We start from the raw sequence: 26,758 nt of genomic DNA on the forward strand, positions 1-26,758 counted from the left end.
CTCCATCTGTCCTTAACCAGCATAGCTGAGTGAGGTATGGTCCAAGAATTCCCACCAGCATTAATCTGGATACTGCCAGGCTGAGAGAAGTGGAAGTAAGAGGTTCAGTGGAGAGCAGTACACCAGGAGAGGAAATAAAGAGGGAGATTCGCGTGTGTACAGTGTAACACCACAGGGCTGTGCAGTGCTGCATTTTTACACATACAAATTTAAATACACATACTCTCTTCTGTTACAGAGAATTTCTGTTATTTGAGAATAATTGCTCAAATGATCCCAATTCTTAGGTAAACCATAGTGGATTTTCAGTGGTGCAGGTTTTACTTTTTCATGAAGGTAAAACGAAAAGCCGCTGCAGGCCAGACTGCTGTGACTTTAGCAGGACAGATAACAGAGATTAGTCTGTCTCCCAATTCCTTGCTGAGGCTTCCAAAGCGGCTTTGTGATGGAGACAGCCTTTCTGCATGTGGGACTGCGATGAAAAGCTGTTGTGGACCTTGCCAGGCCTCTGCTGCATGGTGGTCTGGTGCTCTGTGCCAGCTTGGCCCCTCCGTTTCGTTCAGGGGACAGCTTGGGCTCTGTGCTGGATGTGTTGGAGGTGCCCAGCTGTTGAGCACTGCTTTGTCCTGCCAGAGCTTTGCTATTGGGGATTGAAGAAACCTTGCTTTTTACCTCCTCCTCCTCGTTGTTCCTGCAAGAACCGTGGCAGGGGAAGAGATGATGGGGGCTACTCCTGCTGCTTCTCACATCCTTTCACCTCAACTGAGTGTTCTTCCAAAACAGGGAAAGTGCTGTAGCCCAATCCGTTGTATTGTCTAAGGTACCTGATACACATTTCTTCCAATAGGAAACAGATTGGCACCTGTTCCATGGTCTGGCTGTGCAGACCTTTGTGAGTGCCTGTATTGTTCAAATATCCCCGTTTTCCAAGTAAATGAGTTGGACAAGATACAACTATAAAGATTAGTATGTCTCCATGCGGGTTCGTGTGCCACCACACCTTCTTGTACATGTTTGGCAACATCATCAAATTCCTTGTTCTGAGCATCCAAATAGTGAGTGCCACAGCTTCAACCCATAGTAGTACGAACGACTTTTTGTAATTTTTGGTTAACCAGGAGGTGGGATGTGTTCATGGAGTGGGTGCCTTATATCTGTGATCTGTCTTGTGCATTTTTTGCCTTAGTTATAGTCATTCTCCATGTTCAGGTTTGAGTGATCTTTGAAAATGCACTTTGTTTATACTGGTTGGTAAAAGGCAAAAAAGGTTTGTGGTCAGGAATCTGACAGGGTGAATTGTTCTGGTTTTTATTTGTTTTGGTTTTAGAGAAAAAAGAAACTCATCTGTGTTTGTCTGTTGTCTGCTAGGTGCTTGATACTACACAGTTCTTCCAAAAAGCCACAAATTTGTAAATGCTCCATTGTCTGGTTTTGGCAGTATGAGTGTTTATACACTTATCTAGGAATACAGGGGAGGCTGACCAGCAAGACCCTTGGCATTTGTTCATGTAGATAAAACCTGCTTTTGTGCCATAGAATCGTGGGTCACTGATGTAGATGTTGAAGAGTACAGAAGCGGTATATTACCCTCTGATTAGCCATTTTGTAGTCTAGGCTAAGATGTATTTAGTAATCTGTGATAGCTTAAGAAGCAGCAGCTCATATAATTTATAAGGTGATGTAGTAAAATCTGGCCTTAGGCCTTTGCATTGAAACATCATCCTTTGGCTTTAGGAGTTCTCTAATATGTATTTGTGGCTGAAGATTTATGTAGCTGGACATACAGTGAGATGATAAAGTAGCTACACTTGTATCATCGGGCAAAAGTGTTTTATGTATTCAGTGTTTCCATTGTTAGCTCAGTCATTGTATGCTGGTTTTGTAATTTTTAAAGGATATGCCCATCCTGCCCAAGGCAACTTTTTTTTACTGTACGTATATATTGTGGGCTGCTTTTATTGCTTTTTACTAATTTTAAGAAGTGGGTGTACTTTCTGGCCCTGTGTTACAGCATCATTCTCTCTTTCTTGGAGCATTAATAAATTTCCATTTGATAATCCATGATTTTTTGCTGTTAAAAGTAATGAATACACTATCTGTGATGTTCTGCCATTACTCTGGCTGTATGGAAATTGATTCTTCACAAATTACAATGGTTCGTCAACGTCTCCACTTCTTACATCTCTTTATTCTTCATTCATTGATCTGTTATTTCAGGCACACAATTTGTTCTGCAGCCTCTTGATATGTGCTCCTAATAGACAATTTAGTGAACTGTTCATAATTTTGTGATTCTGGTTCAGTCATTGCTATTGCGGCATTGAATTTTGTGGAGAGCCTCTCCATTTGCTTTTTAAAAATTAAAATGGCAACAGAAGTGCACAGAACATGGTGTTGCAGCTGCTTCTAACTGCCGATTAATCCATGTGGCAAGTTTGAAGTACGATTGAGAACAATTTTGTGACAACAGTTCAGTTGTTGCAGACGTACCATTCCAGTTCAAGGTTGAATTATTTTAATTTTTTTTTCTGGCCAGAAGTTACAGAGATTTGGATTCTAGGTTAAACTCCAGGTTAGACTCACATGATACATGTCTCCTTACATTTTAAGTAATGTCTGTGTTTATTGCGTGTACTGCACTTTCAGTTGATATTACGGCTACTGAAATTGCGAACAGTCAGCTTCAGCCGCTGCTCAATCATGACATTGAAATTAGCTGGAATTATAAAGAAAATACTACTAAAATCTGTTGCTGGGATTTAACTATCCATTTTGCCAGTCATATAGGTTTTGTTCATAATGAGATTTCATATGCAAAAGATTGTGTTGACATTCTGCTTCCATAGTCTTACAGTAACCAGAGTATCCCTAGCATCAGTAGGCAGTTATTGTCTGTCCCTCTCCGTGTCTTTTACAGCTCTAGCTCTGGGTAATTATAATTTGGTGATTGCTTGGAGGCCATTTAATACTTGCAGATGTTTTTGCCATCACTAGTGAAGAGACTTTTACCTGTACTGACAATTTGCTTGGCTACCCATGTCTTGAAATAGGTCAAAAAAGATTTGTAAATACATAGATTATAATGTGGACCGTGATATACATGCCTCTGCTGTGGTCCTGTTCAAGAGCTAGTGTATGCCATCTCTTGTAATAGCAGCCTCCCTCACCTGCAGAAGCATATAAGCGCATAGCAGAACTGTGGTTATTTTTTACAGTTACCACACCATAGCACAAGAAAATACCTTATATTTATGTAGAGCACATATGCAAAGCAAAGAAATAGAACACCTATGTCAGAAATTCCTTGCATGTTTTATGCATGTTAAGATACGGTTAATTTTACATCATCAGAGAAGTGTTGCCCCACTAAATAAACTGCTTTAATGTATGTGCACAGTGTTAGGTCCAGCTTGTCATAAAGTAGATTAACCATCAAGGTTAATATTTGTGTGGGGGAACAAAATAAGTATGTAGAATTATGACAATGACAACCCATAATTAAGATCGCTAAGTAGTAAAATGGGATATTTTTTTTTCCAGATCTCCTTTAAGTTAAAGAACAGCTTGGTCTCAACATAATTTAAAAAATAAGCGTTCACCTGCTACTAATTTCCTCCTTGGTTGCAAAGAGCATTATTTGTTTGGATGACTGAGAGAAAGAAGCTATTTACATAGCACAAATGAAAGCATAGAGCAGCAGAAGAGGACATGTAAGTTAATGAAGAAGGAAGCATTAAGTAGTCTGCATTTGAAAGGGTAGCTTCTTACATGAATAACCCAAAATCTGATGATAGGCTGCACGTGCACCTGATAGTACTTAAGGTCCAATCTTGCAGCCGAAGCTCATGTGAATAAACTCAATAGGTCTGATCTTGTGAATAAGGGCTGCAGGATCAAGTTCCAAATAAAATTTGCAGATGATTAGTAGAAATCCTTACACTCTAGTTTCAGTTTCTTTGCACAGACAGTTTATCATTAAACATTCCAGATTTTCTCTGGCTAGTGAGACTTTATTATGTGCTGCACACCATGGATTAAGCAAAATTATGTTTATGTACCTTGACTTATTACTATGTATTTGCTGTTAGTTATTTAGCGGTTGGAGAAATTTATCTTACTGAGAGGACAAAATAAATTGATAGGGATGTAATATATAGGCTGGTTCATGGACATTTGCTTTCATGGCATGCTTGCTTGGCTAGGGCTGTTGAAAGTTGTTGTTCTGTTCAAAGAGATTAGATGCCAAATACTTAACAGGTGTCTGTTGAGTGCATGTGAACTGAATTTTTTCAGTGTCTGGTATTACAGTCAAGTAAGGGTAAACTTTCATGGGGATAGCAAAAGTCGTCACTGAGAATCTAACAAACTCTTCCTAACTTTATGTCCTGTTTCAAAGTTAGAGTGAAAGCATCTAATGGAAATATTTCCCCCATCCTTATTCTTGAAAGTGGTTAAATCCCATTTTGGGTGGTCTCATTTGGAAGCGATTTGATAGTGCTATTTCTGTGCATGTTGTGCCCCATCTACTAATGAATGTTGCAGAAGGTTTTTGCTTTAGCAAAATTTTACAGTGGAGTAAATGTTGCAAAAATGTTTAGAGTTGTACTATTTGGACAAAAATAAACAACTGAGCAGAAGAGAGAGATTGGGCAAGATCTCTAAAATAAATTGAAGTGTGATCTCGTTTCTTACTAGGCAGAGAAGTATCCACATGGAATAGAGACTTTTGAATGTACCAGTTGGAGGAAGAGCGTAAATGACACCTATCACTTTTTGGACACCAAGGTCAATTATAAATGCAGTTCTTTAGGAATCCGTGCCTCATTGGTTACAGGGTTTTTTCATACTAACTTGATTATTTTCAATTTGTGATAGGTAAGTGTGAAACAGAAACATGACACAGAAGACTTTAAGAAAACTAGATAAAGCACCTAAAGATGGGGCAGGACATTGAATTTCTCTCTGACAGTAGTTCTTAAGCAATAAGTAATACATTTTCTTAAGGTTCCAGTCCCTGTACTTCACTCATTTTTGAACCAATGCCTTTGATAACAGAAAGAAAATGCTAGTAGGGGCAGCACAAAAAATCTAAAACATGTATGTGTACTGTCTTTAGAATTTTAGAAAGATTTCAGCTTTTAACAATCTGTTTATCTTCAGTGTTTCTTTTTGGTGAGTGAAGTAGATGGACAGCAAGGATTGAAGACTACTTAATAGTACCTAAGGAAATTTAAATTTAAATATGAATCTTTGTTGCATGCAATATATTCATTTGCATATGCTAAATCCGCTTTCAAAATCTGCTGTTTGTGAAGACTTTTTACTGGAATGATTATGTCAGATGTGCTTCAGTGAACTCTTCTAGTTTGTAGGCAGCAATTGGCAGTAGGTTGGTTCATCACAGTAACATGACAGTACTCGAAAGGTTCAGAGATAGTTTCATAATTATTGTTAGCATGATTCTTGAAAGAAATGATGAGCATCTCATAAACCCAGATGGGAATTTGTTACATTGTTGATAAATGTGTTGATAAATGTGTTTTACATTTTTAAATTGATAAACAGTGAAAAGCAGAGAAGATACAATAAGGCAGATGGTTGTTTATAAAGCACTTGCAAGTTGCTGCAATTCAAAGAATGGTACTAATTGTTAAAAAGAAGACAAAAATTGGAGTAGGGGGAGTGTTTCAATGAGTTAATCATGAGCTTTTTAAAAATAAAACCTTCAGCAGCTTTAGTTCAATTAGAACCATTCTTGTCATCCTGGGTTTATATGCAAAAGTTTAGACTCTCAGTTCTTAATAAACTTTTGTACCAACCATTTTCATGTAGCTGAAATTAAAAATACAACTAATCCACCTTTTATCTAAATGTATCCATTCCTTTCTTTCTCCTTTTTCTTGTTGGGAAAAAACCAAGATTTATTGCACAGTAGAATAATTGAATTATCATTGGTCTTATTAATCATTCCCACTTAAAAACAATGAGTAGAGTAGAGAACTCCAAAATCAGTAGGGAGTTTGCAGCAAGGAAGTAAGATGGGATATAGTAGGCTTATTTTTTGTTAAAGGAGTGGTGAAAAAAACCTGGCTTTTGCCAACTAGGTGACTGGAAACAAATATATTTAAGCAATGCTTAGGCAGAATACAAATCAGCATATGTCATGAAACCAGTTGGTTTACCTTTGTCTTGTGAATGTTCAGTTCTTGTTTCCATCCGTGATATTAAAAGTTTCTATGAAAGGCAAAGTATTTTCCTACTGTTACAGCAGGAGTTTTTTGTAAACCAGAGATATGTAGATTACAGCTTTCATCAAGCAACCCTTTTAAAATATGTTTATTTTACCTCAGTTGCAGAACTCCGGAAGAGTTAGTTCTCTTTCACAGGATTTTCAGCTTTTCCAAGATAAAGAATTTAACACTATCTGTGTTTTCAACAAGAGACCTATATCTTTCAGTTTTCTGGGAATATTTTTATTAAAATTCAGCAGAATAGTGAAATTTTTTAATAAAGCTGTATCAGCTGTGTCAGTCCTTAATAGGAGTAATTTGAAAGGAAAAAAATTCAATTATAAATCAATAGAGCGTTGTATTTCTGTATGTGCAAACAACCTAAAATTACTTTAAGATGCTCCAGCTGCTCAATTCATTAACTCAATCACAACTGAATTTTGGTATCTGTTATCTTCTGTTGATCACTGCAGCAGAAATACCCAGTTAGCATGCCTGAAGCTGTTAGATGCAGTTACGACTATTAAGGAAGATCAGTTCAGTAGGTTGCTTACTTAGGATTTTGAGAGGCTTAATACATAGTTATTCACCTTAACACATGCACTGTCTTGTCTGTAATGATTCAGGAAAGCATCATGCTCCTCCACAAATGGTGTCAATTCTTTCTCACATTCAGGGTTTCCAGATTTGCCTCTTGTGCTTTTTGGGTAGTTGCACCTCTTAACTCTTTCCAGCATATCTGCCAAATCCTTGAGTTCCTCTCTTGAGTGATACCCTGTGTTGTTGGGGATAATACATGACAGATCTTTGAGGAGAAAAACAAAGAATTTTTCTCTTTTCACTGAATTAACTGGGGGTGGGGGGAGTGTGCATATGTTTTTTGTCTTCTTTCCAGCAGTGTAAATTATATAGATGTTATGGTACCTTTCTTTCACTTGACTGTAGATCTGACACCCCATAACACAGGATGGAAGAAGTATGTGAAAATGTTTGTAATTTCTAGAGTCAGGAGTTCAGCTTCTGTCCTCATTTCCAGTATATATGGCTCTATTTTAAGTGGCTTTTTTAAGATAAAACTTGACATATTATCCATCCCAGTTCAAATACGTGTGAGACTTTCACATAGAAGTAAAATAAATGTGTAAAATGTATTTGAAAGTGGTTTTGTTAAGTTCTATAACCTGAACTTGTTATTAGACATGATTAATTTTTGTGCATTAGACATGTACTTTTGTCATGTGCTGATGTTTAAGCAACAGTGGAAAATACTAAATGTAAGAAAAGGGGGTGTTTGTCCACTGTAAGCTGCAGTTCTACGTGAGACACCTTTTTCAATATTGTGTGTACTTTTGATTCCATGAAGTTGGTTAGAAAAATACAAAAAATATAAACTTAAATGAAAATTGGAGGCTGAGTATTTTATTTTCGTATAATATTGATACAACAGGCACAAAGGGAGTGTTACTGTAGTTGGTTGTGCCATCTGAAGGTTGTGACATAAATAAAAGAAGGAAGTTACTCATAGTTCATGAAGATTGTAGGAAGGCAGGAGGTTCAAGCAAAAGAGAAAAATTTAGGACAGGTAACCAGAAGAAATTTTTTAATGGAAGTACTTGGAAAGTGCTAAGCATTCTTACTGCTTGATCTTCAGGGGTTTGATACTCGGTTTCCTCTATGCAATTAAATGTATCAAGATTGATTGTTACAGTTGATCTCAATTTTTCAGAAAATGTGTTTGGTTTTTTGCCATTTTTGTTGAAACAACTTTTTAATCCTGCTTTACTTGATACTGTGGAAATGCACTTCAAATTTTTTGAAGTGAACGTTTCTGTTGCTGTTAACTTACAGAGGCTTTCAACTTCTAAGTTAAAACAAATGTCGTTTTGTGTATTAGTTAAAAACCGGTATGAAACTGCAGGTAGCAATGCAGGTGGGGAATAACGCTAAAATAGCTGTCAGCAAAATAGAAATGATGAAACTGTAAGATAGGAATTGCTTTTGTTGTGGCAGAATGAAGTGTCAAAAGATGTCAGGACACAATGCTGATAGTTGCACAAGTTCTTCGAGGTTTTTCTTCAGCTTAGAAATTCATAGATCTTTCATTGAGGGAGGGATTTGGCATTTTTTTGCAGAAAGGGTATGATGCTTTTCACAGAAGTCAAACTGTTCACTGGAAAACAGTGTACCCACCCTACCCAACACTCAGGAGATGCAAACTGAGCTCCTTCAGTGTCTGTACATCCATATACATATGTGTACAAATGTTGCTGTTTCTGTGAAAGCAACTACCCTCAAAGTCAGCACGCGTAAAAGATGTGAATGGCCAGAATATCATTTAAATAAGTGGCCAAGATATAGCAGAACTCATGAATCCTTTTCCAGTATTACGGTGGTATGACATTATGTTTGGTAAGCTGAGGATTACAGCAGTCAGTGTAGGGAATGCACCTTTTGGGAGTTTCTGCCAGCCAAATGACTGATAAGTATCACATGCGTTACTAAAACATAAAAACAGTAAATATGACATGTGCTGCCTACCTGAATCAAGTGCAGAAGGACGGAAGCAAGTCTCTCTGTCGTATGTATAAAATGTATGGACAAGATTGATCATTGTGATCCACACGTGCTTGTACTTGTGAAGCTCATGCTGGCATGCACTATTATAGTAATGGCTGAGGACCATATTTTTCTGTTCTAGATGTTCATGTGGGCATAACAATGTCCCAGCAAAGGGCTACAAGAATTTACCTTGTGGCTAAACCCATTAATGTGAAAACGGGCAATGTTTTTTTTAGAATTTACCTCTTGATGTGTCTTATGAGAGAGATCTTTGTGAGGGATGAGGAAACCTACTTGGTTCGTCTTTAGAGCAGAGGCACACTCTCCCGAAGCAGTCAAAAATTATGCGTTCTAGAGTTCAGGACAATTAGATTGAACTCTTATGCCTTTATACCTGCAGGCAGGAGTTCAGCCATCTCCAGGAAAGCAGGGCTCCATCACTCATAACGGTGACATGGGAAGATGAACGCTGTGTTGGAAGATAGCTCCAAACGTCCCTCCTTCCTTCTTCTTCCCCCAGCTTTATATGCTGAGCATGTCGATGTATGGTCTGGAATATCCCTTGGGTCAGTTGGGGTCAGCTGTCCTGGCTGTGTCCCCTCCCAACTCCTTGTGCCACCCCCAGCCTGCTCGCTGGTGGGGTGGGGTGGGGAGCAGAAAAGGCCTTGGCTCTGTGCAAGCACTGCTCAGTAGTAATGAAAACATCTCTGTATTATCAACAGTTTCCAGCACAAATCCAAAACATAGCCCCATACTAGCTACTGGGAGGAAAATTAACTCTATGCCAGCCAAAACCAGCACAAGGTGGTATTGATATCTTGGGTATGTTTAGTGGTGGTACTGGTTATTATCTTAGAATCACAGAATAATTTTGGTTGCACCTCTGAGGATTCTGCAGTCAACTCCCCTGCTCAAAGCATGGCCAGCTTCAAAGTCACGTCAGGCTGATCAATTAAAAAATTGCAGACTGCCTTTAAGCAGGAACACCCTAACAGTGAATGGTTGTTACAGAGATCTATCTGCATACTCCAGTGGTGGAGCTTCCTGGTAGATGGGAGACCCTGGATGAAACTTGCTCCTGTGAGGTGTGAGTGAGATGACCATGGTAGATGGGGCTAGGCTCATACAGCTGTGAAGCTGGCTTCTAAGGGAAAAAATGTGCTGGTTTCCGAGTTTTGTAAGGTGGTCGGATGTAATGATTCACTGAAGTTTTGTGAAGTACAGTATGAAAGCTTTGGAAGAAGCACCATGAATCTTACACAACTGTTAACCGTTTGTTCAGGAATGGTACTGAATGTCAGACTGTTACGGTCAGAACGTGACATGACTCAGAGAAGAAAGAACAGTTGCTTGCCGTATCAAAGCTATGGTTCTGTCATGTGCTGCTGTTAGTATGGATCCTGCTGCCTGCTCCCAGATTCCTCTGTTATTCAAGGTTTCAGTTTGAGTGCATTTTGCTTTCCACCAGCTGATTTCTCAAGGCGTGTGTCATGATGCACTTGAAAAGTATTACCTGATAGCATATATACCCCTGCTCAACCCCATTGCATTTGGCAAAAGTGCACTTTAAGAGAGTGTGTGCCTTGAGATCAATTTATAATAGGAAAGGAAACAGCTTGTTTGATAACATGAGCTTGTACTCATAGCAGTCAGCTAGGAACAGAGCTCTCGTTTGTCCTGGGTTTCTATCGACTGTTCAGTTTACAGTGGCACGCCTCTTCTCACTGAAGTATTTTGGGAATGTCAGAGAGCATTGGATGCTACTTTACTAGGGACCACGTAAGGATTAATCATGAAGTGAGAGGTCTGATCAGTTCTTGCAGATGTCAACATAATTCAGTGCTCTTGGTCACAGTGATGTCTCGTATGCAAAAATATTTCCAGATGTGTATGGTTGTAGGTAGATAAAATTCAAATAATTTTCACAGTGGATACATTGAAATCAGCTTGTGGAAATGATCAAGGTGCATATTGAGTTGCAAGTATATGGCTTCAAGTTTGATCAGTTCTACATCAGTAAGCTAAAACTACAAAGTAATAAAATAATAGCATTAATATTTCCTTCTGGATCAAATTTTTCTTTGTACAGATACAGTATGATTGGATATTCCAAAGTAAATCTGTAAAATGGTGTTCGCTGATCTTTCTGTAAGACAATTCTAATCTCAGTTCACAATGTGCCTAAGTTTTTAAAAATATCTTTTCTTCCACTGTCTTCTAGAAAGTTAGAATCTTTGGTGAAATGCTCACTATAGTCTTGTGTTTATAAGTTTCTTGGGCTTACCTTTCCACCTCTACAGGAAACCAATTGAGGATATTGTCAGATACATTAGAATGCAGAATTCATTTGTCTGCAGTATTAAATGACCTACTAATAATTTTTGACATAAAAATAGCCTGTAAACCTGGAGACAATGTGGGTAAAGTGAATAGAAATTAAGTAAATCATGAGGTGAATACAGGTCAGAAGTGAAGGTTGATGCACATTTTTAGTACCATTTCATAAAGATTTTTTTGGACAGGCTACATTCAGTAATAGAAAGGGTCCTAACTTAGATTGTAGTAACGTAATTTTGGGCTGATTTCCAATGTTCAGGAATGCATATGTTCTTGATCCTTCATTACAACTCATAATTTTAGGAATATTTTGTTGGGAAAATAAGGCACATTAGCCAGCAGCACAAATAGCAGGAGAAGCCGCAATATTCGTTTCCCCTCAACCCAGCCAAAAACAGATTATTTGGCTGACTATCAAAAGGAGCAGCAGTAATTGTTTCCAGTATCAGTGGAGGCATTTTGCTGCTTAAAAAACCCAAAGCTTCCATTTCATTAACTCAAGAAAAGGCTTGGTCTCTGCCATCAATTAGGGGACAAAAATGGGATTCTCATGGCAAGCTGTGTGTTGCTGCCTGCCCATGCCTTGCTGTTGCCCATGAATTGTCGCAGGTGCTGCCAGGAGCTCCCAGTGCCTCTGCAGTAGTTGCTTGCCCTCTGCAGGTTCTGCTTCTCCTGGATGTAGGAGCAGTCCACGAGAGCAGTTCCCCACGCCTGAGGCACGAATGCAGCAGGACCTACTGTGGTGAGGGATGAAGTGCCCAGGAGCTCAACCATATCAGACCCACCTTGTGAACACTGGCCAAAAGGTAGTCCCAGGTTTACAACTTAGTCTCTGTAGAGGAGAAAAATGGGAAAGGAGAGGCATGGAAAACAAGATTATAGGCAAACGGTAGATGGTAATGCGATGACTTGACTTGTCAGCGTGCTTGCTGCCAAACTCTGTGGTGACATGCTGGTCTCCTTCTGCCTCTTCTGTCTGGATTAGGCCTCGAGCAGAACAGAGGGGGAGCGCCCATCAGCCTGTGTGCCCATTGCCCAGGTTATTGACTGGCAATAGCAGTGGCGATGAAGACGCTCAGTCAGTATGTGATCACAGCACCGCATGTTGTATAGAGCAATAAATATGATTTTGCAGTTGATGAAGGGCAGGTCATCCTCAATGCAGATTGTCTGCTCTGTTCTCATGGCATAGAAATAATTGTACCAAATTCTCTTGTCATAGAACAAGTTGCTTTTAGGCAAAAATCTGTCTGATTCCTAATCTCACCTTTTCATTTTATTCTCTTGACTGTTACTTGTGTTCACTTTATTTTATCTGATATATGGTGAATTTAAATTGTCTTTCATGTGTCTTTCTATTTTATAATACCCTTTCACCGAACACAGAACGCTGCACAGAAGTCTGCAGGCTAGTGGCTGTGGTATAATTATAAATTGCACACAAGCATGCTGCTCACTGTTGTTGATGTCCATTTTCTTTGTCTGTATCTAGGTGATAAAATCGCCTACTTAACGTTTCTGTGAAATAGTACAAAAATTACAGAAACTGGATGTTAGGAAGAGGTTTCATTTTCAGACAAAATTTTGATATCATTGTTCAGTAGGAATTGTCATTACTTCCTACTTGGTATATTTGTTACTGATAACTACTGCATTAAACCACTTGTCTAATCAAACATGGCTATTCTTCTGCATGCCCCACCCCTCCAAAAGAGCAAAGGATTCCATCACGCATACTTCCATTGGGAAATCGACAATCACCAACATGAACCAGTCCTGGTCACATGGTTTATAAATGGACATGAGAATAGGCATTTGTGCAGTATTTTCTGACTCAGGCTGTTTCATAGCTTCACAGACTTTTTAGGAAAAAAAACGGTTAATTAGTTGGACATGCTAAGTATTATACTGTTTTAAGGCAAAATTTCCACTAGAGCTTTTGAAATGTCCCATATGACAAAAAAAAAGGCTTTTCTTCTCACAATATTTGTATTCAGTAGAAGGTCAAAGACACAGCTAATATGTAAAGTTTGCATAAAATCATAAATTGTTGTGATCCTTCTTAATCACTGTCATGTTAAGCAATTTTATCTGTAGTTGGACTGTGTCTTGGTGGTTGGACTGAGAAAGATGTGATTCCTTCCCAAACAAAGTATGTAGGTAAAATTCCTTAAAACACAGTAAATTGTAGTGTACAGAGCTTCACTATTAGCTCTTTTTCCTCTTCTCCCAGTACTTGTGCCCACATAGCTTAATGAGAAGTACTACACTGATGTGCTGTCTTTGGACATGTGCATGCTGCATGATTGGCTACATTAGTTTTTCAGTCATAATTTCATAGGAAGAAAGGATCTGCTATGGTTTTTGGACATCATCGACATAAATATTCATGAGCAACTAACAATATCCTTACACACTGTCCTCTTAAAGTAAGTGAAGTAGTATGGGCTATGAAGTTTATTTTATAAACCTCAGTTACCAGGAATGTTTCTTCCTCACAGGATTGTTTTAAAAATAAAGTGGAAAAAACACGTAAATTAACCTTTCCAAATTTGATTTAATGAAGACTTTTTAAATAATAATTTATTTCATTGTTGAATTAAATGGTTTCCTGTATTTTATACAAGAGCAAAAGTGTCAGGATTTTACTTGTCACATATGAAGCAATCTTCCTTACCCCTTAGTCGAAAGTTCTCCTGGCATTTTCCGTACCTGGAGTTTTTTGTAGTTTGCTCGCTCTTTGAGTTTGCTTGCCAGCAGAACACAAGGCTAGGTTAGATAGGCTCAATCATGTGGAATAGAAAAAGGAAATCTTTTCTTGAGAAACAGTGAGGAAAAAGAATAGAAAAAGGTTCATCAATGTCCAAGGTGTTTTCTTAACCTTCAGCTTGATACCCCCAGAAGAGACGGTGCCTTCAGGGCAGGTTTTTCTCTCCTTAAGGGGAAGTTTCTTTCAGACTACTAGGTATCATAACCATAGACTAGAAAAGCAGAAAGAAAGCTAGCCATTTCTCTTAGAAGTTAACTGCAGGCTTTTGTCAGTTACTCAAAGCAAGTGAGGGTCCTGAGTTTGCCCCTTAAGTATGCGATCAGTTAATGACCCCGGTGCAATCTATTTGGTTTACTTGACCTAGTAAAAAGAGGTGCAGGTATTACTTAATCGTGAAACTATGAACATTTTTGTGTTTTGTGTTCCTGAGGGTATCAACTACTAATTGTGCCAAGAAAAGAAAAAAATAAATACTGCTAATCGTCAGTGCATGGCCCTTTTCAGCTAAATTTATGTAAATCGAATTTATTTTGACCCACTACTGTTCTGGAGTGTGGTGGCAAAATGGTTAAGACATCTTGCTACGGAAAGAAGGTGTTAATTTGAGTTCTGCTCTGGATTTACATAAAATTAAGCCTTCAGTCCATCTGTGAATATTTATCTGGTCATTTCTGCTGAGAAATCAAAGGTGGCAAAATGAGATGCTTGACACATCACTGACTGTTTTGTCTGTGACTACAAAAGCTGGTATGCTTTAACTATGTTAATCTGATATGTCAGTTGGGTTTGGCATGGATTTTTAACCTTTCAAAACTGCATAGCACCACCTCTCCACCTAAACTACATTTTTTTCATTAATAGTTGGAATAATCAACACTGCTACTGCTCTTTCTTCCAGATCCCTTTTCATAACTCGTCTCTAATATGAAATTTAGAGGTAATAATCCTAAGTTTTAGTTCTTGCATTGGAATATTAAAACATGCTCATAAGCCTCATTATATTGTTCCTCTGTTACTCTTTTGGGCTTTTTTTAGTTTCCTTCTTTGTTTTGCAACCTTTTCATTCTTTTGTTTCTTATCTCAGCTTGGAGATAGAGGTCATGCTTTCTGCTGATGTTTAATTGCTTATAGCACAAGGTGCTTGATTGAAGCCTCTGCTTGGTACTAATACATATATATGTATATGTATGCATATTTTAAAAGAATTTAGAATTTTCAGAAGATGGGTTATGTAATTAAGCCATTTCTGAAGCCAGATAATTGTCAAGCGGTTTCTAAAATGAGAGATGCTTTCTTAAAAAGGAAAAAAAGAAAAACAAAAAATAAACCAACAGGTGTCAGCAAAGACCATGTAACAAAACATTGGGTCAAATCACATCAACAGTATATGCTGCCTTCATGACAAATCCCTGTTGTTTTTCATTTAATTCTCTCAAAAGATCTTGAGATCCTATTTGTGATCAGTCAACTCAGAATCCAGAATATCACACCCATGTGTTAAGATTGAATTGAATTGCTTTCAGTAGAAAACGCAAGAAATCCCTTAGAGGTAATGTCAATTCCATCTTAATGAATTGTTCTCCCACACTATAATCCAAGTGAGGTCTTTTGTGGATTTTTAAAATGCCATTGATTCCCCCCACACCCCCCCACCCCCCCCCCCCCTTAGCTTGCAGTGAACAGGGCCTTTAGAAAGTCCATTCAGCTTTTAGGATTTTTTGTTCTGGCATGGTGATGGTGGATTTTTTTGTTTGTGCCAGTTCTTAGGTAAGTCTGCGTCCAAAAGCAGTATGTCAAAAAGTTCCTTTGCATCTCTCATTGTTACTTATTGGCAGGTTTGTCACTTGAGGTTCAAAATAAAGCTCATTCAACCAAGGCTGTGGCAGCCACAGTAGCAAGCCTCGGGTCAGTCCCACCACTTGAGATTTGCCGCAGGGCAGTCAGTTGGAATTCATTTTGCATTTGTTTCACTGAACATTATTGTTCTTACACTGCGCAGAGGAAGAAGTTGTGGGTAGACTACTGTTTGTTATAAGGATTGTTTCCTGCTCGTGCTCATTTTCTCTTTTTGTGTTAAAGTGCTTATTACCAATGAGGAGACAAATCTTATAAAACAAGAAAATCCATTACTCATAATGGCATTGCTTCTAGTGGTTTATACTTGTTTATTTTTAAGATTAGTGATAAAACCTCCAACCTGTGTACACTGCCTTGAAGTTCTTAGAAAATACTAGTAGTGCTGAGGGGCTTAATCTCTTAGGCTGAATTTAAATTATTTGAAAATAGTATCCTTTCTATGCCCGTGAAAGATCCATTTCTTGAGAAAGTTAGATTCAAGAGGTTGCAACTTGTTATGTCAGGTCTGAATTGATAGTTGAAGGAATTTCAGAGGTCTGAGGAGCTGATGGTGAATCTCTTGCTGTACTGTGCGAAGTCAAGTCAAACATACTACTTTAGGAAAAAAAGAACACAAAGACAAATGAGGTTGATTTTGGTCTATATGTGGATTTGTCAGGCGAATTGGTAATGTTCAGCTGTTACACATTTTAAGTGCAGTTCTGTCACGGGGTGGGAATTGACAAGTGAACCTAAGGTTGAATTTTTTCTGCATTCTCCAAAGAAAAATAAAAAACCTTGCATTTTTCTTTACTTCAACTCAAAGCATAGCAAATTATATCTGAGCGAGTTACTGTACAAGGTGGAGGTGGTCAGACTTCAGTGGCTTCTGAGCATGTCTTTTTCACTAATATTTTAATTGTAATTTTCTCCCTTCTTTTTTTCTCTTTTTTTCTGTAATATATGTTTATGTGGGAAATTAAACTGAGGTTTACTTATAAGGTTAATAGAGGAATAATAAACTACTAATGACACTAATAATGTACTAACCCTTTTTATGATATGACTTATGAAAACCCAGGAAGTCAAGCAAGAAGGAAAGCACTATCGCACCTATGTTTTATTAGCTACAATCTCCTTAATTTTAAATGTAATATTTATATCATTCTAGAAAATGTGGCCACTAATAAAAACGTACAAGCAAAATTATTGCCATTAGATCCTCTTACTCTCTGCACTTTCATGTAGTTTGAGAGCTGTCTTTAAAAATTAATGAAAACAAGTGATCTGATAAGGTGTTTAAGGAGTGTCGTTTCACAAGTTGACATCTTCAGAGGGAGAAGCCTCCTATCCACTGAGTAAGTGTATCATTGCCAACACATCTCACTCTTGATGGGAAGTAGCCTCTGTTAACTTTGAGAGAGTAGTTCTGTCTCCATTCGCTTTTAGTCCTTGGAGCAGTGAAAAGCAGTAACAAGAGTCGTAATGGTGGTGATGGGGTTCTGTTTGTGTTTTGAATAGCTGTGAATGAGGAACATGATGTGGGAAATCGCAGATCCATCCAGCTGGATCTGGTCCACCAGAAGAATATATTTAACGAGTGATTTGCTCCATTTCCCTTTTTTCCCAGAAATCTGCTAGAAGTGTGTAGGAGCAGGCAATGATGTGGACAACTTGGATTAACAGCTTGCACTCCCTTATCCTTTCTCCGAGGTCTTGTAATCCGTCCTCCATCACGTGAGTGGTTGAAATGTCAACTGCTCACATGCGCTTTATCCTTTGTCATGTCACATGTTCTTAATTCTCTATCATGTGTTAACCATACACCAGCCATTTGACAGGGTTGTTGGTGTTTTGGTCATGAGGGATGTGCATATGGGAGAAGAGAGGGACATGTGGCGTTTGATTGTCTTCAAAGAGACTTTGTGGTTTGCGCTAACTGAAGCGTTCCTCACATCTGTTGTGAATCCATGAACGTTCGTTGCGTGGTAATGATTTCCAGTGACTACCGATAGGTGCCGGTTTAGAAGCGAAAGGCCACAAATCACACGGGCCTATGCCATTTCCTTAATTTTTTAGCAGAGAATTCACTCTTGAGAAAACATTTTGCAAGTTTGAGTAGTTTACTTTGTCTTTTTCTTTTTTTCCTTCTGCAGTAGGTTTGCTGTTCTGTTCGTGTACATAGTCTGGTGGTAGGTGGAGTTACCCATGGCTGGTTTTGAAAGTGGGAGCACTCTCAGGGGAAAAAAAGAGAATTCAGAGGGCTTGGGTTGTAAAGCACAGCGGGAGCGGGGGGACTCGATGAGCAAGGCTCAGTGCACTTCACTGCATCCCAGCATGGTTTTTGATGTGGTATGTACTGAATCAGCTCTTCTGGATTAGGATGTAGGTGTTATGAAACAAGTCATTGAGTTGTGATCTGTTGTCTGTATACCTGGCTATGTCTGTTATGAAAAAGTTCACCAGTGGGTCAGCTGCAGTTCTGTTCTTCCTCTTGTGTGCCGGGCTGGTTCTTGACCTTTTTGATATGTGTTATAAGCCTTCTTTCAGTTTCTTACAGACTTAAAATTGGGGTATATTATTTTAAACTGAGTTATTTTGGAGTTGCCTCCTTGCTTTGTGGGTATGCTTTTGGTTGTCCTCTTTTCCAGGCTTTTGCTGTTTAAAGACCTTCAATACTTAGTGCATTAAAGAGTCTCTTTGGTATTTGTCTCCACTTACCATGTTGAGGCTTCAGTACCTTCAGGACTTTAACTTTTTTAACTTTAACTTTAAACGTATTGGTCTCTGGCTCTTAGTCTTTAATTTCTCCTTTCACATAGTTGTATGCAGGTATTGATCTTTTGATCATGTAGCTTCAGGATGGTGTATTGCAAAGATTTTACAAATTATGCTGACAACAGAATTTTTCAATGCTTTCTGGTAATTGAAAACAGTCCTGAAGAAAGTCCTCTATATGAACAATATAATCTTAAAAGAACACAAGTCATATGAAGCCAGGACCTTGCCAATTACTGCGTACTACAGTTATGTGTACCAGAACTATGTTTCCACCTGGAGTTTCAGTTTTGCTCTGCAGACTGCGTGCAGCGTTATAGTCTTGGCCACCATTGTACAGAATGTTTAGCAGTGCAAGGGTAAAATCTCAGCTCTGTCATAAGATAATGTACTTCTCTTTTCTTTCTGTGGTCTTCTCTGTCTCTATCCTTTTTGCTGGCCATCCAAGTCATCAAATTTAATTTCTCTGTAATTAAAATAGGTTATGTTCTGGATCCATATGAAGGATCACTGTTCATGATATAAGTCTATCCCCCAATTATCTATAAGACTATTGAACTTTGCAGATGTCATATTTGGGGCCACTAGCACTTTGAAAAGGTACTTCTGGAGGTATTCACACTGTTAATGTCCATCATAAGTCAGAAGACTGACTGTTTTAAGCTCCTCAGAAGGGCAGTTGTGAGCACTGAAGTTTGGTTCCTGTCCTGAACCATATGTATTACTGCTCTCAACCTTGTCCACAGTAGGTGAATGAAAACTGTAACAAGGAGATGGTAGCAGAGATTAGGTACTCGTGTTTTTAATATGCCCAGGATAATCCACTGTTTTTACTGTTCAGGACATGTTCTGCTCAGCTGTGGTCCCTGCTATCATCAGCCTGCCTTCATTCTGGAAATTTTTCTGGTCTAACAAAAGTAACAAAAGCTGTGACTTCATTTAAGGCGGAAGATCCTCAAGCTTACAGGAGGCAGGACACTGGCTCCTCAGCTGGCTGAGAGCAAATTGAAGTATAAGCCATTTAGTTCCCTTCCAAAGAGGACCGGTCTATGCTGGGAAGAAAGTTTCTTCTATCCTACAGTTTGAATACAACCTTTTTGTGGGGTGGAAGTGTTAGGCTAAGTACCTTTTTGTGGTTGGAAAGGATTTCTCCCTTGCTATCAGAATAGGTGATGAGAGGCATGGAATTTTCTTGGGTTTGTGTTTGGGTTTTTTTTCCCCAGTTCTCAGAGCAGGCAATAAGAACACCTTGATACTGCTTGGTTCAGATACTTACCCTATTTGGGATGTGTTTTCCTGATAGACTGCGCTTGGAAGTATATAAAGAGCAGAGATACTGTAAAATGGGGTTGAAGTTTCCAGTGTGTCATACAAGAAGTACAACACTACCATTTTTTTTCCATTCATCTGGCAATTAATTTCATACACTCTGGGCAAGCCTTACTATTGGTTCTTTTTCCTTTCCCATCTCAGACATGGTGCTGCCTGCTCACCAGCAACCTTATTACCTTGAATTACAACGCAGCGTACTGCTTAAGTGTTGGTACACCTTATGACTTGCAAGAGCCATAGAAAAAGCATAAATATCCCAGGTTAGTATGAATAACATGAGTAGGGGTCTCTAGCAAGTGTCACAGTTTGCCTTGAGAATGGCTTGTACTGGACAATTTGTTGCTTGATAGTTCCAGATGAGTTATTAACACTGGACTGGATTGAACAGCCTTTGTCACTAAGTACCTGTGGTCATGAGCAACCGTATGACCGATGATTAGTCCAGGAGAGCTCATACAGTGTAACCATACTCACCTTCTCATGCTAGAAGTCACAAGACACTTTTCAACATCCTACAATGGTTTTCAGATCTTAAAGATAAAATACCAGCATACGCAAGTTAATTCTACTACTAAAAGAAGTTGTGGCTATTTAAATTGTATAGATTTGTAACGGTAAGTCTAACTAGTGCTATATAAATAAAATGGCACAGTTCCCTTCTCTTTTTAATGCCTATAGAAAAGGTATTTTAAAAGTTAATTTTTCAAAATTACAGATCAGCCATAAAATCACAAGAAGTAAATAAAAGCATAAAATTCCAAATGTAGTGTTGGATTTGTAGCATTTTCAGTACTTGCAGCCATATTCCTAGGTCAGACAGAATGGTGCTAGATTTTCCAGGCACATCCATGCTAAGTGCAGGAAACCTGGCCATTATGATGATGTTTTCAACTCTGGGAAATTTGGGGCTTTGATGCTACTTCAAGAAATCTTGTGTATCACCTTCCATCCTTTAAAGCTGACAGCATACGAGCCATTGCTAGGATATCCCTGAACTTGTTGATCTGCTGCTGCCAAAAAAAACCTCTCGTGGTCTTAAACTGGGGCAGTTTATGGCAGTTTTTCCTCAAGTCTGTCTGGGCCATGGAGACCATCCAGGTGCTGAGCTGCCTGAGATCATAATCTCACACTTTGCATCCAAGCCTCCAACCCACTATATCTTTCTTCATGTTTACTCTTATTAAAAGCTTTCATTAGGTTAAGTCTTTGCTATACCAGAATGTTCTACTGATTTAACAGTCCAATTTTTAAGGCTGATATCGCTTTTTATTTTATTAGAGTAGTGCATAAAGAGCCAGTTCGGATCACAGCCCCATTGAGCCAGGCTGTGGAAAAAATGAGGCAAGGTTTACTTCTGCCCTGAAGACATCACAGTCTAAATAGATGAGAGAGAATAGAAGAAATAGATACAAACACATAGCTGCAAAAAGGGGTAGATTTTTGCAAGTGGTGTCTAAAATACATTTGCTTCATAGCAATTTTTTTTATCTTCTGAGTGTTCTTTTAGTGGTTTTGATGGTTAGTAGATGCCTGGATTTAGAGTGAAAAATAAAATTTCTATGTTTGAGGCCATATTATCATTATACTCATTTTAATGTCTGTACAACATCGGCATCTGAGACTGCAGGAACTTAACTGCTTTACTTGTTGGCATTACACTGAAGTTGATTTCGGTGAACCATAAAAAGTTTGGCCCTGAAGGTAAAATTACACTGTATGCATGTTCCTAACATACTGCTTTGGGGATAAACATGTCTTAAATCAACTCATCGCTCACAGCTAAATTCCTTCTCCAAATGCAGTTTCCCTGTAGATAGTAATGTTCAGTAAGACTGATTTTCTTTAAAACCATAAAGTTTTTTGAACATAATTCTATCAATAAACATATTTGAGCAGGGTAGCAAAGAATTCACATAATCCTAATAAAGATTTGGGGTTTTTGTGAAAGGAAGGGAGGGGCACGTGCCAACATTTTTAATTAGCTTTCATCAGTACCTCTAATTTGTTCGAATGTGTTCCAAACGTTTGCATATTGTGTTTGCTCACATGTACATAATGAAAACTTTTGGACTTCATTGAAACTTTATTTGGTAATTGTGCATTTGGAAAATTAAAATTGAAGTTTATGATACCCTGGCTCCTACTTGCTCAGTTCATAGTGTGTTGTTAAGATGCCATCACTTGAGAGCTTTGTTACAGCGACGTTTCTGTTGTGGCTTAATATGCTGTGGGTTCAGATGGCTGTAATTGTGGCCTTGAGGGGTTGGACTAAAGAATACCAGCTGGGTTTGTACCCAGATATTCTTGGATTAATATTTTGGGACTTAGATCTTGTCCTGTCTGGAATTTAAACATAGTTCTCCAAGCTTTAAAGGGAAGGCAAACACCATTTGAGGCTCTTAATGAGCACTTTTTTTTCCTCTTTAATTTGCCTTTTTTTTCTTTTTTTTTTTTTTTAAACTCCTGTAGCCAGTGAAATCCAGGCAGTTACTTCCAAACTGGTTTTATAGCCCCATACGGACAAAGCGCTTTAGTTTGTTCCTCAGCTTAATTCCCAAATTAATAATAGTTAGAAAGTTCTTACATCTGCATCTCCATTTTTCTTAGAATATATAAGGGTGAAAAAAAATTTCCCTAGATATTAGGCAAGCCTTTGAAGTGTGAACAACTTTGTTACCTTTGAGACGGCAAGTCTTTCCTTGCGACTAGGTTGATTTTTTTTTGGTTGCTCTTTGAAATAATTCCTTTTGTTTCAGGTCTAAAATTTCAATTTTATTTCTACATGGAGACAAGAGACTTAAACTCCCCCATAGTGGGGAATCAGTCAGGGTTTTTCTTCTATTTAGAAACCTTTGACCCATTCCTCCCCTGTTCAGTGAATAGAAACGGCAAGACAACTTGTGCTGAGGGTGACTACAGATCTGCTCTCCATGTAGCTCATGAAGTGAACCTGCAGGGGAGAGGGTTTCAGGAGTCCTGCTTATGGGAAAAAAATGCTTTTAAAGTATTTCTTTGCAAAAGAGAGCCTTTCTTGTACCCCTGAGTATATATTAATTGGTTATAATCCTTAGTTTTGAGGCACATAATTATTCACACAGCAGCACGTGATGGATTCACAGGTACAGTTACAATTTCTTTGTACTGGCAAGCAGCCTTTTCAGAGGGATAGAGAGGAACTTTTTGTGTAAAGCTCCAAGTTCTATCATTAGTTGTGTAGTAAAGGATTCAGATAAGTGGCAAAACATATACAAGTGCTTAGCAGTTTAACCAACTAGCCGTTAAGTGGTCTGCCTGGATATTTCATTACTGTAAGTGGTTTGATATCTATTTGCATTTCTTTTTTTTTCTTCCAGATCATTACTAAATATGTTTATGAACTACTGCAAACGGAATGCCACTTGAAGAAAGTAACTCTCCCAGTAAGTATCTTTTTTTTTGTTGTTGTTCCAAAGACGTTGTTTGTTTGGACCTGTAAAAATCATAGCCTGCAATCCAGTATTCAGATGTGCCAAGGGTCTGTGCAGGGCATTGTCTCAGGACACTGACTTCGCATGCAGCATGTGTGTGCATCTGGAGATGTGGTTCCACCTCGCTTCTCATGTGTTTCATTTCTCCAGCTGAGCCTTCCTTGCCTTACCAGACACCAGAATTTTCAAAATGTGGTAGTTTTTATAGAGAAATCATAAGCTTTTTCAAAAGTATTTGCGAATGTTTCAAGACCTCTACTGCTGGATGTAGAGAATGAACGTGCCTTTATAGGCAGAGGAATAAACTCAAACTGAGTTTCAGTAAACTACTCCAAGTCTTTTTTTAAAACACACTTTTTCAGTAACTTGTAACATGTATGTAATATAAGGTGCTGCTGTTGTTTAGTGGAAATATTTGATCAGCCTTTGGATGAATCACTCCCCAAAGAACACATATGAGAGTTTTTGTAAATACGTGTGATACCATGATGATGTTAGGTATTTTTATATTATATACTGGAGAAAGTAGGGGAGACTGTAGTGTGACAGCACTGAGTAGGTTTTCCGTCACTATCATAAAAGATTCTTATGGTCTTTGAGAAGCTTTTGAATTCCTGCTGTTCTCAGCCAGTCCTTCCTTTGCTTTAGCAGTTCTGTAACATTTCACGCTTCCCATTTCTGTTCCCTAAGTGTTGTTCAGGTAATGTTTTGAAAACCTGCCCAAACTACTCAAGGTTTCCCAGTCAGGCTTTGCCAGTGTTTCCTGGTCAGGACAGAAGGAGCTGTGCCAGGAGCTCCATGGAGCAGTCGGAGGGCGAGCAGCTACTCTCCTTTGCAGTCCCAGCCTACTAAACCACGTAGGCTGTGCCGATGCCCCAAGACCCGAGAGTGCTTGAGAAAGCATTTCCCCACTTCAGATTTCCCTGTGTAGACAGAGAAAAGGATTGGGTTCATCGTGGTAGTCTGCCTGGTGCAGCGCTGGTCATGATCTCTAACTTCTTTGCACAACCAGTTTTCTTTGCTGCGGAAGTTTTGGTCCAAGGAGTACTTCCATGTACCAGACAGGTGATGTGTCGAAAGACTTCCTCAAGCCATGTCACCCTCTCTCTGTAAAACCAGGAAGCTGTCATTTATAAACTTTTAAGTGCCTGAATTTTGAGGCTATAGAACTTTCTTTGTCCTTTCTAAAAAGGAATATGCATGTAAGTAATGCAATGCTAAGGCTGATCTATTATCTTCAAAAAATGAAGACAAACAGACTTGGAATAAGTATTACAACACCTCCATCACCTTTGTCACACACGTGGTGACTTGTCCACATGGCTCTGAGATTTGGATGTCTGGCTTGGGAGAAGAATGGCCCTTTCTAGCTCCCACTGTTGAATTAATCTGTGTTTACTCTTATTTATAAATTATGTACTGATGCAGTTTGTCAGTAGTACATTTAAGCTATTCTTAAATATGTTACTTCCAGCTTCTGCAAAGTGTCATAATTTAATTGCATTTTGGAGCAAAGTAAGAACTCAGAAAATACACGCAGCTGTTTAATTGTGAGCAGCGTGGAAAATTTGGCACAAGGTATGAGCACTGTTCTTTAGTAATAAGTATTATGCGTAGGAAGCCCTCACCACAGTCAAAGATAGGTTATGAAGAGGCCTACAAAAGTGAGAAAAATGAAACAATGCATATAGAAGCTGAAAAATTAAAGCTTGTCTAAAGGCTATGTTTAAATCACCACTGACAGACTTCAAAATAACAACAGAAAAAACCTAGTTTAAACTAGTAAAGGAGACTAATAGAGGTAATAAGACAGCTTCTGTAGCAAGAGTAAGTCCTGTGCAAGTGAGGAAAATACAAAAGAGTATAAATCCTGGCAAGTTATGTATAAAATCAGAGTTAAGATCGCCCAAAACTGCATTTGAGGAGCTTGTTACAGTTGTAAAGGCTAATGATAAAAGGAAGCTGATGAGGTTAATAGATGAGCTGCCTGCAAAAGCAATGCTCAGCTCAAATAAGAAAAACTAACATGATTATTTCCAATTTATTTGTCCAGTTTCCACACTTTATTATTATTTTAAACAGGTTATAATTCTGAGGAACTGTCTGAAATGTGACATACCAGTAGAAGAGATCTTAGAACAAATTGATAGACCACACAATAATCAAATTCCAGGATGAGATGGTTATTAAGCCCAGGGTTCTATAAGAAGTCAAATAAGAAGCTTCAGAGCAACCAACTAGTATGTAACTTACTGCTGAAATCTGCTATTTTCATCAGAGAAATAGAAAAAGAGTAAATGCGGTAGTCTTTGAAAGGCCTCCAGGAGTGATTCATAGTGATTCCTCTGTATCAGGAGGAAATAATATATTGGGGGAAAAGTCAGTATAGGTTTCTTTTTAAAAAAACTACTAGAATTCATTGAAGGAGTCAGAGATCACATGAAAGAGAAAGATCTTGTCAGTAAAAGAGTACGTGGATTTCCAATAAGCTGTCAACGAGCTCACCAAATGCTTTTTAAAAGCATAGGAGGAGGGATTCCTCTTATGAGTTAATAATTGGTTAAAAGGGAAAAAAGGTGTTCATATTTTAGAGATGAAATAATTTGTTACTGGTGCAGTGTTATTAAGGCCTTCACTGACATAGTTGTAAATAAAAGGAAAAAAGAAACTAATAGAAGCTAACAAACTTTTCTGTTTTTTCTAAAATTATTTGGAATACTTAAATCTCAAGCTGATTGTGGTGAGTTGGGGAATTATTTCATGATGCTGAATGATTGGATGATAAAATGACATGAGATTCAATTCTGGTAAATGTGAAATTATGGGGAAAATAACTCACTCTGTAAACACAATGGTGGCCTCTAAATGAGCTATTACAACTCAGGAAAGAGCTTGGAGTGATTGTGAATAGTTCTCTGAGAACATCAGTTAGTGCTCAATGGCAGTCAAAAACCCTCAAAGCAAATAGGATGTTAGGAATTATGAGGTGTTGAGAACAAAACAGAAAAACATCGTCATTCCACTTATTATGTGGGCCCTCATCTTGAACACTGCATGGAGTCTGGACACTATATCAAAAAGGATATGAAGAATTTTTAAAAAAAATACAGAGGAGGGTTACAAGGATGATCACAGGCATGAAATGCTTTTCAGACAAAGAAAGATTAGACAAAGATTCTTCAGCTTGGAAAATAGATGACTGAGGAAGGAATATGACAAATCTATAAAATCATGAAAGGTGTAGAGAAGATGAATAGGGAATGGTTTTTTGCTTTTTTCATAATAGAGAAGCTAAGGGGCATCAAGTTTAAATTATCAGGCAGGAGATCTCTACTGAAAGAGAGGCAGTACTATTTCATATACGTCCCAATTATATTGTGGAACTCATTGCCACAGAATACTATCAAGGAGAAAGGTATAAATGCATTCAAAAAAACCATTTGACAATA

The 26,758-nt window shown here is 38.3% G+C and overlaps 1 protein-coding gene across 4 annotated transcripts in view; it reads left to right on the top strand.

The window, feature by feature from the left end:
* Positions 1 to 26,758, top strand: part of FAM172A (family with sequence similarity 172 member A) — a 272,178-nt gene that overhangs the window by 31,731 nt on the left and 213,689 nt on the right. For all 4 annotated transcript variants that reach the window (XR_003922007.2, XM_030004919.2, XM_030004920.2 and 1 more), the window contains exon 5: positions 23,196 to 23,261. Coding sequence is in view for 3 of the 4 variants with exons in the window: in XM_030004919.2 (XP_029860779.1) it covers positions 23,196 to 23,261 (66 nt within the window). In the remaining variant the exon portion in view is untranslated. The remainder of the gene's footprint in view (positions 1 to 23,195; positions 23,262 to 26,758) is intronic.

Source organism: Aquila chrysaetos, chromosome Z (genome assembly GCF_900496995.4).
Source record: "Aquila chrysaetos chrysaetos chromosome Z, bAquChr1.4, whole genome shotgun sequence".
Lineage (NCBI taxonomy): Eukaryota > Metazoa > Chordata > Aves > Accipitriformes > Accipitridae > Aquila > Aquila chrysaetos.